Source organism: Oreochromis aureus, linkage group 6, assembly GCF_013358895.1.
Source record: "Oreochromis aureus strain Israel breed Guangdong linkage group 6, ZZ_aureus, whole genome shotgun sequence".
NCBI lineage: Eukaryota > Metazoa > Chordata > Actinopteri > Cichliformes > Cichlidae > Oreochromis > Oreochromis aureus.
In genome coordinates, this window is record NC_052947.1 from 5,965,798 (window position 1) to 5,977,850 (window position 12,053).

General features: G+C 38.5%; 2 protein-coding genes across 2 annotated transcripts; one reads left to right on the forward strand and one right to left on the reverse strand.

Moving 5' to 3' along the window:
* The first annotated feature begins 747 nt into the window (after nucleotides 1-747).
* mrpl4 (mitochondrial ribosomal protein L4) lies at nucleotides 748-4,086 on the forward strand. Its single transcript, XM_039613934.1, has 9 exons — nucleotides 748-948; nucleotides 1,211-1,292; nucleotides 1,480-1,651; nucleotides 1,748-1,799; nucleotides 2,214-2,331; nucleotides 2,566-2,672; nucleotides 3,254-3,363; nucleotides 3,478-3,551; nucleotides 3,803-4,086. The coding sequence occupies exons 1-9, from the start codon at nucleotides 901-903 to the stop codon at nucleotides 3,946-3,948; spliced, it is 909 nt and encodes a 302-aa protein (XP_039469868.1). The 5' UTR covers nucleotides 748-900; the 3' UTR covers nucleotides 3,949-4,086.
* On the reverse strand, nucleotides 3,985-11,445 carry si:dkey-23f9.4 (hydrolethalus syndrome protein 1). Its single transcript, XM_039613933.1, has 12 exons — nucleotides 11,269-11,445; nucleotides 10,735-10,872; nucleotides 10,029-10,148; nucleotides 9,870-9,943; nucleotides 9,452-9,654; nucleotides 8,726-8,781; nucleotides 6,259-6,428; nucleotides 5,792-5,837; nucleotides 5,656-5,710; nucleotides 5,184-5,265; nucleotides 4,942-4,968; nucleotides 3,985-4,229 (listed from the first exon to the last, which is right to left on the reverse strand). Exons 2-12 carry the CDS (start codon nucleotides 10,832-10,834, stop codon nucleotides 4,104-4,106), a joined length of 1,059 nt encoding a protein of 352 aa, XP_039469867.1. The 5' UTR covers nucleotides 10,835-10,872; nucleotides 11,269-11,445; the 3' UTR covers nucleotides 3,985-4,103.
* Nucleotides 11,446-12,053: the final 608 nt, after the last annotated feature.

The window sequence follows — 12,053 nt, forward strand, 5'->3', positions numbered from 1 at the left end:
GTATGGGCCTGCCTAGTTCATCAGGGGTTCATCTTACAGCTAGATAATGACCCAAAACACAAGTCCAAGCTATCCCAGAACTACACCAGGAAAAAAGAACAAGATGGTAAGCTTGAAACCATGAAGTGGCCAGCACAGTCTCCAGAGCTAAACCCCATCAAGCTAGTTTAGGATGAACCGGACAGAAGAGTGAAGGCAAGGCAACCTACAGGTGCCACACATTTATGGGAACTTCTGCAACAGATATGGGAAGAACTCTCTGAGGAATATTTCATTTCTATTGTTGAAAGAATGCCACGGGTGTGTTCAGCTGTTATGCCAAAGGTGGCTACTTTGATGAGTCAAACGTTTAGAATACATTTGCTATATAAATTGATTCCATGATTTCTTTTTTTTTGTAACTCCAATTGCTTATTTGTACTATGCTTTCATTTCAGAGTGCTATGAGACACTAAACTGCATAATTTTCAATTAGCTGAAAGAAATGGGGTATTCTAAAACTTTTTAGTGTATCTATATATATAAAATTAAAAAAGACAGAAGTATTGTGTTTTTAAATTATTTTCTTGTTTGTTTTGTCTGGAGATGTTGATCGATTATCAGTTATTGTCTGACGTTTTTCTTTGTTTTGAAGTTGGATGGTGAAAAAAAAAGCTTTTTTGTCACTTTAACCACGTCCAACCAATGACTGTAGAAAACAGTCTACAGTCATTGCGTCCAACCGATAGATGGTGCCGCTTTACTTGCGTGATGTCATCAAGACGCGCCACAAGCACGCCACACGCAAAAGCGTCCTCGACCTTTGATGTAGCTTGTCATCCCCCTTATCATGTTGTTTTCAAATTATTTAAGAGCAGTTTAACAGTGTAAGCTTGTAGAACAAACAAAAAAATAGCCGAAATGCTTCGATTTTCCGTCATATTTCGTGGCAGAGGAGTCGCTAAAAGGGTGAGTGACGAAAAACATACCTCAACCGCGCTCTGTATCCTCAAATCACCCAAAGGCAGATAACAGCGTTCTGTCCAAATGGTAGCAATAATAATCTGGAGCCATTTTTGCTGTTATTTAATTTCTTTAGATATAGAAAAAAGTGTCTATAGTGCAGCATTATATCTGAGTATGTGTGTATAAGATTAATATAATACCCGTTTGTCTTTGTTTTAGTGTTTTTTGTTCATCCTCAAGTTTTTCTCTCCCTCTCACTCCTCAGTTCGCTTCCTCCCTCTCTAATGAGAGCGCTCTGCCTCCAAACTTACTGCTGCCCACCAACCTCGTGGATCCTGACAGATTAAGTATGAAGCTTGTGTACTTGATAGATAAATGTAATGTTTGAAAATGGATTTTAAATCAGATTTATTCAGTGTTATTGTTTGTCCTCCAAAAGCCAAATATTGTGATTTTCCTGATAACACTCATATCATTGTGGGTGGGATACATGAAAGTCTTCCTCACTGACTGCTGCTTTATACCCTCCTGCAGAGCGTCCACCACCTCCTGCAGACTCCTCTCTGCCTCTTCTGAGGAAGTGTGATGCTGCAGTTCCTGCTCACTTGACCCCTGTGCAGACCTGGGTGGAGTCTCTGGAGAGACAGGACAGCGAGCCGTTGGGTGTGGCTCAACTTCACCCTGATGTGTTTGCAGTTCCTCCGAGGTAACCAAGCTACTATTGACAGCCTTTCCATTCAATTCTACACATTTCACAGCACCTACTGAAATGTGCAAGTTAATCTTTGTTGTCATTCCTCAGGCTTGATATTCTACACAGTGTTGAAACATGGCAGAGAAATTACAAAAGGATTGTAAGTTACAATTTATAAATGTCAATTACATTTGAGTTTTTTGTAATATATATCACATAATGAAGCACTTTAAGCTTGGGAACATTTTATTTATCATGTGTTGCTACATTGAGCTAAGATTATGCTATGACATTTAAATTTAATTTAATACTTTTACAGTTCACATCCGTGGAGAGTAGACAACAGTAAAATTAGAACTTCTTCTGATTGGCTGTTGCTTGCAAAGAAGTGTTTTGAACAGCAGGCAGGAGAAACTTCAGCTCAGACAGAGCTCTGTGTTTGAAATGACCACATTAGGAATACGTAACAATGCATATATGACAGAGGAAGATGATCAAATGCAGAAAGGTTTGAGCTTTATTGCGGCTGATAAAGAAAATGATAAGTAGAGTAATGGCTGTCTTCACATCTCAGAGTCACGCCCACACTAAAGTCAGGTCAGAGGTCAGCGGTGGAGGTAGGAAACCCTGGAAACAGAAAGGAAGTGGACGAGCTCGGCATGGAAGCATCCGATCACCCATATGGAGAGGAGGTGCCTCCTTTTGATCTTATTGTAAAACTTCTGTTTTCATTTTTTCCGTGTCTGCTGTTTTCCCTCCTTTTTTCCAAATATAACTGAAAATGAACATCTCTGTTTCATAGTCCAGCGTGTGCTCGTCTCTGTGTCATGACTCCCAGAAACATGATCACCCTTCAGTGGGGTTGATCTGGAAGGATTCACATGCTGGAGGCCAGTATGGTCTGACTGGTTCTGTGTTTCATTCAGGTGGGGTGTCTCATGGACCCAGAGGTCCCACCAGTTACTACTACATGTTACCCATGAAAGTTCGAGTGCAAGGACTCAAAGTGGCGCTGAGCTCCAAGAAGGCTCAGGTAAGAGAAACCCCTTTGTTTCATCTGAAGAGCAAATACAGCTGCTAGTGATGTTAGAGGCTGAGAACATCTGTAATAAGAGTTGTAAAAACATGCAGTGACATATGACGGTGTCCACAAGCAGCTATTTTTGTCACCCACCTATCTCAAGCTCTTATTGCTGTTGTTATGATGTCACAGAGGCGATAACCCTTACAGTTATCTCACACATGTGAATACAGAAGCCACACCCACCTATTGTTCAGACCCTTTGTTTGCAGTGATTAGCCATTTAGAATAAAGTTGGCTTAAAGAGGGGAGGAGATAAATCCACTTGTTTTAAATGGAGAATTTCTTCACCCTTTATGTTCTCCTATCATTTCTTGAGAGTATTTGGTTTGTAGCAGATCGGTGACACTGACGAACTTGTAAGTGTTCAAAAGAATGAAAGAAAATCCTTTCTTTATCTGTGACACTATAATTAGAGCACATAACAAATGTGAGAATAGGATACATGATGACTTTAACTACATTATTACATATCCGTAATATTTCTTGAAAGCTGTATACTTTCCCCCCTTTTGAACTGCTTGCTGACACAGGATGATCTTCACATTGTGGACTCCCTGAACATCCCCACGCCAGACTCTCAGTACCTGCTTGACCTCATCAGACACAGACACTGGGGAGAGTCTGTGTTAATAGTGGATGTGTGAGTATCTTTAGCAGCACTTCTGTACAAATGATCAACTTTCAAATCTGTTAGAATCTCCACCACTGGACGCCCACTGTTGCTCAGTGCTCAAGTTTTTGTTGTTGCTTTCAGAGGTGAAGACTTTTCTGAAAACATCCTTCAGGCCACGGCAAACTTGAAGACCGTGAACATCATTCCAGCAATCGGTGAGTTCACACTCAGTGATTTTTGTCTCTCTTTTAACTCAGCTTTAACAGATTAATTGATGGCAAAATGTATCATTTCTGTTCATGCTTTCAAACAATATTTCATGCATTGATGTCTTTGCAGCACTGTGTCTATGGACCTCTAACATGCCAGTTTAATTAAACATTTGTTAAAAAGCTCAGGGTTTTAAGTGTTATATGTAAAAAATCTCTTCTTTAAAACTCACAGTTTGTCATATTTTCTCTCTCAGGTCTGAATGTCCACAGCATGTTGAAACATGAAGCCATCGTCCTCACTTTGGAAACGGTTAAGTTTCTGGAGGATAAGCTGCTCTGGCACGATGAGCGTTACACGCCTCTCCACCCGTTTAAACTACCCTACTCTGACTTTCCTTAAAGAGTGACCTGTAACATATTAACTGAGTTAAGTGAGTCACATTTTCTTTGCATTTATTTCTTGTAACAAGAAAGTCAATAATAAATAACTGCAATGATAAAAAAAATGCAAAAATTTAATAAAAATATGTAAAAACAACATGCAGAGTGTAATCATTAGCTACATTTGTATGGAAGGAGACCACTGGCCAAATCATTCCTGATCTTCCAGCGAAGCGCTGACCGTTTCTTCTCTGTTGGCACGATGTAGGTGTTGGGTACGTAAACTCTCCGAGGTTTAGGCTGCAAAGACGAGGGGTAAACTGTTTAACCACTAAAGCTGATCACTTTCGGATGTTTCGAGTCTCCAACTGTGATCTATGCAACAGCAGGCTCAGAAATGTAAGCCACTTAAACTGTTGAGTGACGTTTTGTGTAGATTTTTGATCTCAGTTCTTTACACATCAAGTTAAAGAAAAATTTAGCTCTGTTTGGCATTTGACTGTTGTGTTTGTTACACGTGGTCAAAGAGATTCAAATAGAAATCTTACTCTGAACACAGTGCTACCTTTATTTACCCTTTAACACGTCTCACAACATCCACACTCCCCTATAAACAGCTGCCCATTGTGTTCTTGGAAAATATTTGCAGAATGTGTAAAGATCCAAAGATAAGATCCAACCACAGAGGGTTAAGATTTTAAAGGACGGACATAAAACAATAAACTCTTGTTTCAGACAAAATCTGAAATAAAGAGCTGCAGGTCATTGCACTGGGGACATTATATATTTTCATTTCTTACAAATTCATCCATGAGATAGATGTACACTACCAGTCAAAAGGTTGGACACACCTTCTCATTTCATGTTTTTTATTTATTTTTACCATAATTTATTTTATGGTATACCATATATTTTATGTTTTGAGAGAGATTATCCAAACTTTGTATTCACACAACTTGTGTACAAAAGGACAAATGAGAAATAGAAAAAAGAAATCTGGAGAAATACTTACTGGTGGAGGCTGATATGTGAGCCGTTGCTGAAAAGAAATACATACACTCATAAGTACTTCCAATAAACATTGCTGCCCAGGACAATGAAACAAAACAGGAAGTTTATAAGTCAGATCATTCTATTACTGAGAAAGCGACGGTGTAATAACTTCATGTCTCATCCCACAAGTATGAAAACAAAGATGATTGAACATCTATGTGAGGAGTGCTAACACTTGCCTATTGAAGTTATATTTTCTACCTTAATCTCTGAGCGCAGTGCCCTCCTGTCCTTCTCTCCTGAAAGTTTGAACATCTCCCAGAGCTGCTTGTACTGGAAATACCTGCAGACATAAGAAAACCCAGTGAGCAAACATGTAACCATCACATCAATGTGAATCTGATGGGTGCGATTCTTCCAGACTGCTGCTGTATTAAGGAAGTATAAACAGAATGTTACAGAACCGTTATACAGCATGAGGGTAATCAATTAAAATTACTGTCCTTTATTTGGCATAATTACTGTCTAACTTACACTAACACAAGTTATAGGAAGTACTGAAGGGCTGTATGGAAGCATTAAGGTGCTGCACATGAGTTTTCTAATGGAAAATAAATCTATTACGAAACCTATCAGGAGCCTCTAGAATCATAATTCCACATTATTTCAGGTGTGAGTCTCAAACAAAGTGGTAGTCCTTTTCATTTTTTAACCACTGCATTTTGTAACTTACTTGGCTACTGGGTCAGTCTTCTTTATGGTCTGTTGACTCATCACTGGCCGGATGACTGAAATGAAAATCCATGTGAGAAATTATCCAAAGGTCGGAGAAAGAAAAATCTTTATATTGTGCTTTATTGCCAGCTTACAGGACTTTGGTTTTGGCCTTATATCACCATCACTCTTAGTTCGAGTCTGCTTCCCCCACAAAGAAAGACAAACAGAAGAAAAAAACAAGACATTACATCTTCAACTGTTATTAACAGAAGAAAATGTGTTAGTTTTATTAGTATAATATAGCTATAGATATAATATCGCATAAAATCGCAATAACAGTGTCCTCAAGGCACTTTATATTGTAAACTAAGACCCTACAACAGGGTAAACCCATAGAGAGAGAACAGCAACAATCAAATGACACCTTTATGAGCAAGCACTTGGTGACAGTGGGAAGGAAAAAAAATCCCTTTTAACAGTATGAAACATCTGGCAGAACCAGACTAAGGGAAGGGCAGCTACCCCGCCTCACCAGCTGGCAGAAGAGGAGCAAGATAGGACAGAAGACACACTTTGAACTCTATTAAATTTCCTAAATCTTAGAGACTACATTACCCACCATGCCTTTCATGTACGATTCAAAAGCGCTTAAAGACACTCTTTCACTCTCAGAGGTCTGAGTGTCGCTCTGATCGTCCAGGTCTTCATTGTCTGACTCAGGTGACTCCTGCTCAGGTGATGTGGCTAAATAAAGTTGAGCCAGTCTTTCTTCCAGACAGCTCGCTGTACCTGCAAACACAAATCACTAACCATCAGCAAACCCAACACTTCACTCTCAGCTACTTTAAAAGGGAAATAGTTTGCTTATTTCCAACTCCATATTTGGATTCTTGGCAACTTTGAAGAGAGTAGCAAAGTCTGTGTTAATACATGTAGAAATATTAAACCCCTGCTAAAATTAGCAAATTTCCATAATTTTTGCCACAGTTCAAAATAATCCTTTTTATTTGATAGTGAGCCTTGGTTCTGCTTCTTGGTTCATCTACTGTCTGACAGAATGACATTTTAGTTCCTCTTCCTATAAGCGGCTCCAAGACAACATTCTCCTGATTGGCTGCCCCACAAATGAGCATTTAGATCAGTGAGAAGCTTAAGTCTCACATCGATTACTAACACACATGCACACGTCATTATTTAAAACACTGGGCCATGTTTAATAGAAGTATTTATTTTGTAATAGTACATATGTATGTTAGAAAATAAGGGAAAGCATAATCAGCCTGCCCTTTTAAACTTTTCATATCAACACTAATTGAGAAGTCAATGTACAATTAATGTGATGTTGGAATTTAATACCTGCATTAAAAATGGACATCTTATATCAAGAAATCTAACTCTTTGAAAAATTGTTTTCATACAACATGGATTTATTTTTCTGAATATAAATTCAATAACCTTTTTTAAATGTCCAAACTGGAATGTAATTTATTATTCAAAGCTGACCTTTTTATGGCTAAATGCCCCAAAACATGTAGCTCATTTCTGAGCCTCTGACCAAACAGCAAAAAAAACAAAACAACTCCTTACAGTAACAAGTAGCATGATGTGCTGATTTAGAAGCTGGAAAACATTTACCCCTGTCCTGTCTGAGGTTTCCTTCCCACTCTGCACACATGTTGCCATACATCATGCTCGAGCTAATGTTCACTCTGGAGTCAATAAACTTGATGTCTTTGTTGCTCGAAGACTCGTCTGGATCTTCACACTCCACTTTTCCTCCGACGTCTTTCTTGACATTATTGAACCCATGAAGGTTGTGCACCTCTATTTCTTGTTTTTGCTTCTCGTTCAGCAGGAACATATCTTCAGCCTGAACAGTGCGATGCTGTTCTTTTGGTGCTTTTTCAGATGCCGCATGTAGATCGCATTCCTCCTCACCTGCCTGCTTTTTCTTCTGTTCCGAATGCACTTCTGTGATGTGGATGATTTCTCTACAGCACGCCACATTATCAAAAATCTTGCTGACCTTTAACACAGACAGTTCATTGAAGTCTGGCTTATGTGTAGGTTCAATAAGAAAGTCGCCAAAGCTGCTGAGTGACCGACTGTCCTCTTCGTCCTCTCTCATCTCAGACAGAGCCCCCCGACTATCCTGATCAAACTCTTTTATGGTGTGGTCATCTCTGTACTCTGCTCCCTCCTGCCCCTCTGGTTTGTAGGTCCCGTAGTCAGAGGTCATCAGACTTTGTGCGAGACTATCTGGACTGCTACTACACCTTTCTTCTTCCTCCTCCTCATCATTATTTGTCTTATCCAAACTTTCCTTGCTGAAATTGCTCTGGTTGTTCAACCCACTCTTTACCTCCTCTGAAGCCCCCTGAAGTAAATCTTCTGCATCGGCGGCTGGTTTAGAGTCAATCATTCGCTCAATCTCATCCTCTTCTTCTTCATCTTTCTCCTCATCTCCATCAGACCAAAAAGAGGAGGAGAGGGAATTCTTGTCATCTTCACTCTCTTCGTCTGACTGAGTGCTGCACATTTTGTACATGTTGAGTTTGCACTACAACTGAGGTGTGTGGAGTGTGTGATCTGAGAAGGCACAGGACTTAAGGAAGTAGCTAAGAGGATTAGCTGAAGCCTCAAAAGCTTCTTCTCACTGGAACAGCGCCCACTGCTGCTGACCAAAAGGAATTACACTGCTGCGTTTACTCTTTAATGCTGCTTGTTTCAATAGTTGTTTCTTATTGTGAGACAATGAAGGCCGGGGTTCAACTATAAACATGAAACTTTGGATAAAACTTGTTGTGACCCATAAATACAAACTGGATATCTTCAGCAGTACTTTAATTTTTTTCTTGAAATTATTTCTGCACTTCAGTTTACCTATTTTTTTTTATTATTCTAATCTAGTTATAGTAAAGCTACCTAAAAAAATCCCAATTTGATTAATAGTAAACAGTGCAATTGTACATTACAGCTTTGTGAAAACATAAAATCAAACATTATTACTTATTATTTTAGAACAATAAACCTTAAAGCAGATGATCAGAAGATATTACAGATCTTTGTCCAGTAGTTTTTGTTACCTGAGTCTTCACTGTAGACTGATTCATCACAGACAAGTGACTGTCCTTTGTGTTTCCTGAGGGAGGGGGAAAAAAAAAAAGCATAATTAGAGTTGAAGACCTTCTCCATGTGGCACATCTGGAACAAGTCATCTCTCCACAATAAGTTGACTTGTTCCAGATGTGCCACAAATTCCCTGTTAGTGTTAACAAATGAAGAAATGATATAAAAAGAGAAGAATATGTCAATGATTAAAAAAAAACAACTTAAATTTGAATATCGACCTGCGATATAAATTGGAGATCGGTGTCAGAGATGATGAAAAACACGGGTTTTATTTCATATTTATTTAAAATCTTGGGCTAAACTGTAAATAAAGTTTACTGTAAATAAAGTTTACAGTTTAAATAAACTAAAAAAATAAAACGGACCAATCCACACTTCAGACAGTAAGCACATAGGCCCATAAACCCATAGACTCTTTCACTCGTAAGCCATTAGTGGTTACAGAGCAGAATAACATGAAAAAAATAAATAAATAAACAAACAAACTTATTCTTTGGTAATCAGAACAAAATTGTATCTGGAAAGCTGTTTCCTAGAAATGCATGAAATCCTACTCTTTACGTGCTTTTTTTTATTAATACAAAGAAAAATCCAGCTGCTGCTAGTTGGAAGGACAAATAAAACTAAAATTAACTCTGGACAAACAAATGAAAAAATTAGCACATGATTCGTAAAACTACCTCAGAACTTTTCTCTTGATGAAGTGTCTCCCCTGAGTGTCTGGGGAAGATGTATAGCTATATGTGAGTGGTGAGTGGATGCTATCCTCAAGATCTTGCTCCACCTGAAGCCTGCTTGGAGCACCTGGAGGGAGCTTGAGCTTCTGGGCCACCGAGTGTTGAGCGTACGAGTCATAGTCTCCGTTATAACAGTTGATGAGCGTCTGGGTGTGACATTACATGCTTTTAATTTATTGCACATGCCTGACACCATTACAATTAAGACTATGCTTGCTGTCCAATCAAAGTAGTGCCACTCATGACATGATTTTATGTGGCAATACATTAACGGCAATTGGCTCAATAGAGCAATGAATGCAAGAATAAATGAATATAATATAAAAACATATCTTGTATGTTATGAGTCATTAATGCTTACCTTTCTGGCATGGTCTGTACTGCCTGCATGTAGGAAGAATGCTTCACCAGTGCCTTTAAAGTAGTGTGGACTAACTGTGGAGAAAAACAGAGCTCAAGTTAGATGTTATTAAGTGTTATAAAAGTGAAATACTCAAAATCACAAAGTGAGTGCTCTGACCCTTTTCTTTGGTATAGGCAGGAGGACTTGGCTGAGGTGTAGTTGCCTGAGATTTGGCATTTATCTCATTTGATGAGGAAAGGCCTTTCCACTCCCCTCGTCGAACCAGCTCATCCAGATCTAATCACAAAAATGACAGTTTTCCCTCAATATTTACTGATTTACATGTCTGCAATCATTTCCTGTAATGCCTGTCGTTTCCACATCTATTTCTATTCTTACACTCTACCAGAGTAGCTCTGCATGATTCACAGTTCAAAATAATCCTTAACTATGCTATACTGTGCCTCCCTGCAGCCCCTCAGTTCATCTATATAGTGTGAAACAACTGTTTAATTTCATCTCTCTTTCCTCTGATTAACTGCGCCTCAGAAACTGATGGTTTGAACAACACGTGTGCCCATAACTAGAGTTGTGCTCCTGACATAACCACATAAGGGAAATCCATTATCTAAGACAAGTTACACCCCCTCCCCCAAAAAACAACCCAATTACTCAACTCTTTGAAACTCCTAGAGTCTGAGCTTTTTACTCGCAGAGATTACTTACTGAGCTCATTTTTTGAAACTTTGATTATGTTCTTAGAATGAAAAAATATTTAATATTCTCTTTAAATAATCAGTGCACAATAAATATATTAAACTGCAAAACAATATGGCAATGTGAGTTGGGAGGTTTAAGAAGGGTTGGTAGATATATGTTTAACCTTGTTTAAATTCACGCAGCCTGTGCTTTGGTATGTTTTTGTAGCCAAGGAGGGCTAACTGTTCTTGAATTTCCTCCTCTGAGAAATCCAGGTTGTCCATAATATTTCCAGCTTCCAGTCACTGATATGAAAACAGTCCTACATGAAAAAGAAATCTATATTAAACACAAAGACAAAACCAGATATGCAGGATGCAAGATGTTATGTCATAAACAAAATGTTCTTTTGATACATGTAAAGCTTTTCAAACACGTTTTACGCATGCGCTTTTATCAAAGTGTTGGACAAGGAGACACACTTTTGGTATGATTACTAGCTCAGTTGCAATTTTAACAAACAGTCAGTAGATACTCTATAACAAATATCAAATACACCAAGAGTAAATAAATAAGTCTAACATCTGCGTTGATTTCCTATTGTCCTAACAATAATTCAAAACAGATTTTATAACAGCTGTTAGCAAGCTTGGCTAGCCGTTCCCAACCAGACATAAAGAGAAACGATGTTAACTAATTTTAACTTGTCCGTTCTCACCTTCACACAAGCCGGTTAGGTGTTAGCGTGAACCCATCCTGCTAATGTTACCGGTGTAGTTTATCGAAGTAGTAGTTGTGCTTTATTGTTTGTACAGAGTTAAACACTCAGCACCAAGACAACGGCCTTTAAGCGCTTTGAAAATGACGCCTGCTAACGTCATTGACATAAACATCCGGTCTTTTTCTTCTTCGTTGTACTATTTAGCGATTGACAAGTCGACACATTACCACCTCCAACTGGACTGGAAAAGTACAACGACGATAATAAATAGTTCTCTTAAATCACATTAATTATCCTCCCAGATAGGAACGACAGGGCACGGTGTGTGCAACACTGTGAGACGAAAATGTTAAAGTTGCTTTAAAAATATCTTCAAGTAAATGAGGAACTGATTTTGAGGTAGTATATTGCTGTTGTTTTTATTTAAATTGGATACTCAATCTAGTTTATCAATGCTGACGTTTTCATCAAATATTAAGCAAAGACATTTACACATCAGTAATATAATATACTAATATAATTGTAATATATTGAAAATTATTTCTTTAGATGACGTAATTAAAGAAACATGATGGATTGACATTAGAACTGAACATTTACCATCCGTCCATTGAGCCATTTTCTTATGCTCATCTTTATGAGGGTTGCAGGGGTACTGGAGCATATTCAAAGTGCTATAGGGTGAAAGGCAGTTTCCTGCTTCCTTTACAGAATGTTAGTCTGTCGCAGGGCAAACACAGAGAGACAGACAGCTATATGCACTCACATGTACACCTATGGAG

Bases quoted from the DNA above. Each gene is read 5' to 3' on its own strand.
- mrpl4 (XM_039613934.1), top strand. From the start codon at position 901: ATGCTTCGATTTTCCGTCATATTTCGTGGCAGAGGAGTCGCTAAAAGG. The intron at 1,652-1,747 runs GTAACCAAGCTA...GTCATTCCTCAG, and splicing joins GTGTTTGCAGTTCCTCCGAG to GCTTGATATTCTACACAGTG. The intron at 2,673-3,253 runs GTAAGAGAAACC...TTGCTGACACAG, and splicing joins TGAGCTCCAAGAAGGCTCAG to GATGATCTTCACATTGTGGA.
- si:dkey-23f9.4 (XM_039613933.1), bottom strand. From the start codon at position 10,834: ATGGACAACCTGGATTTCTCAGAGGAGGAAATTCAAGAACAGTTAGCC. The intron at 8,782-9,451 runs GTAGTTTTACGA...CCCCTCCCTCAG, and splicing joins ATCAAGAGAAAAGTTCTGAG to GAAACACAAAGGACAGTCAC. The intron at 4,969-5,183 runs GTAGAAAATATA...ATTTCTTTTCAG, and splicing joins CACTGCGCTCAGAGATTAAG to CAACGGCTCACATATCAGCC.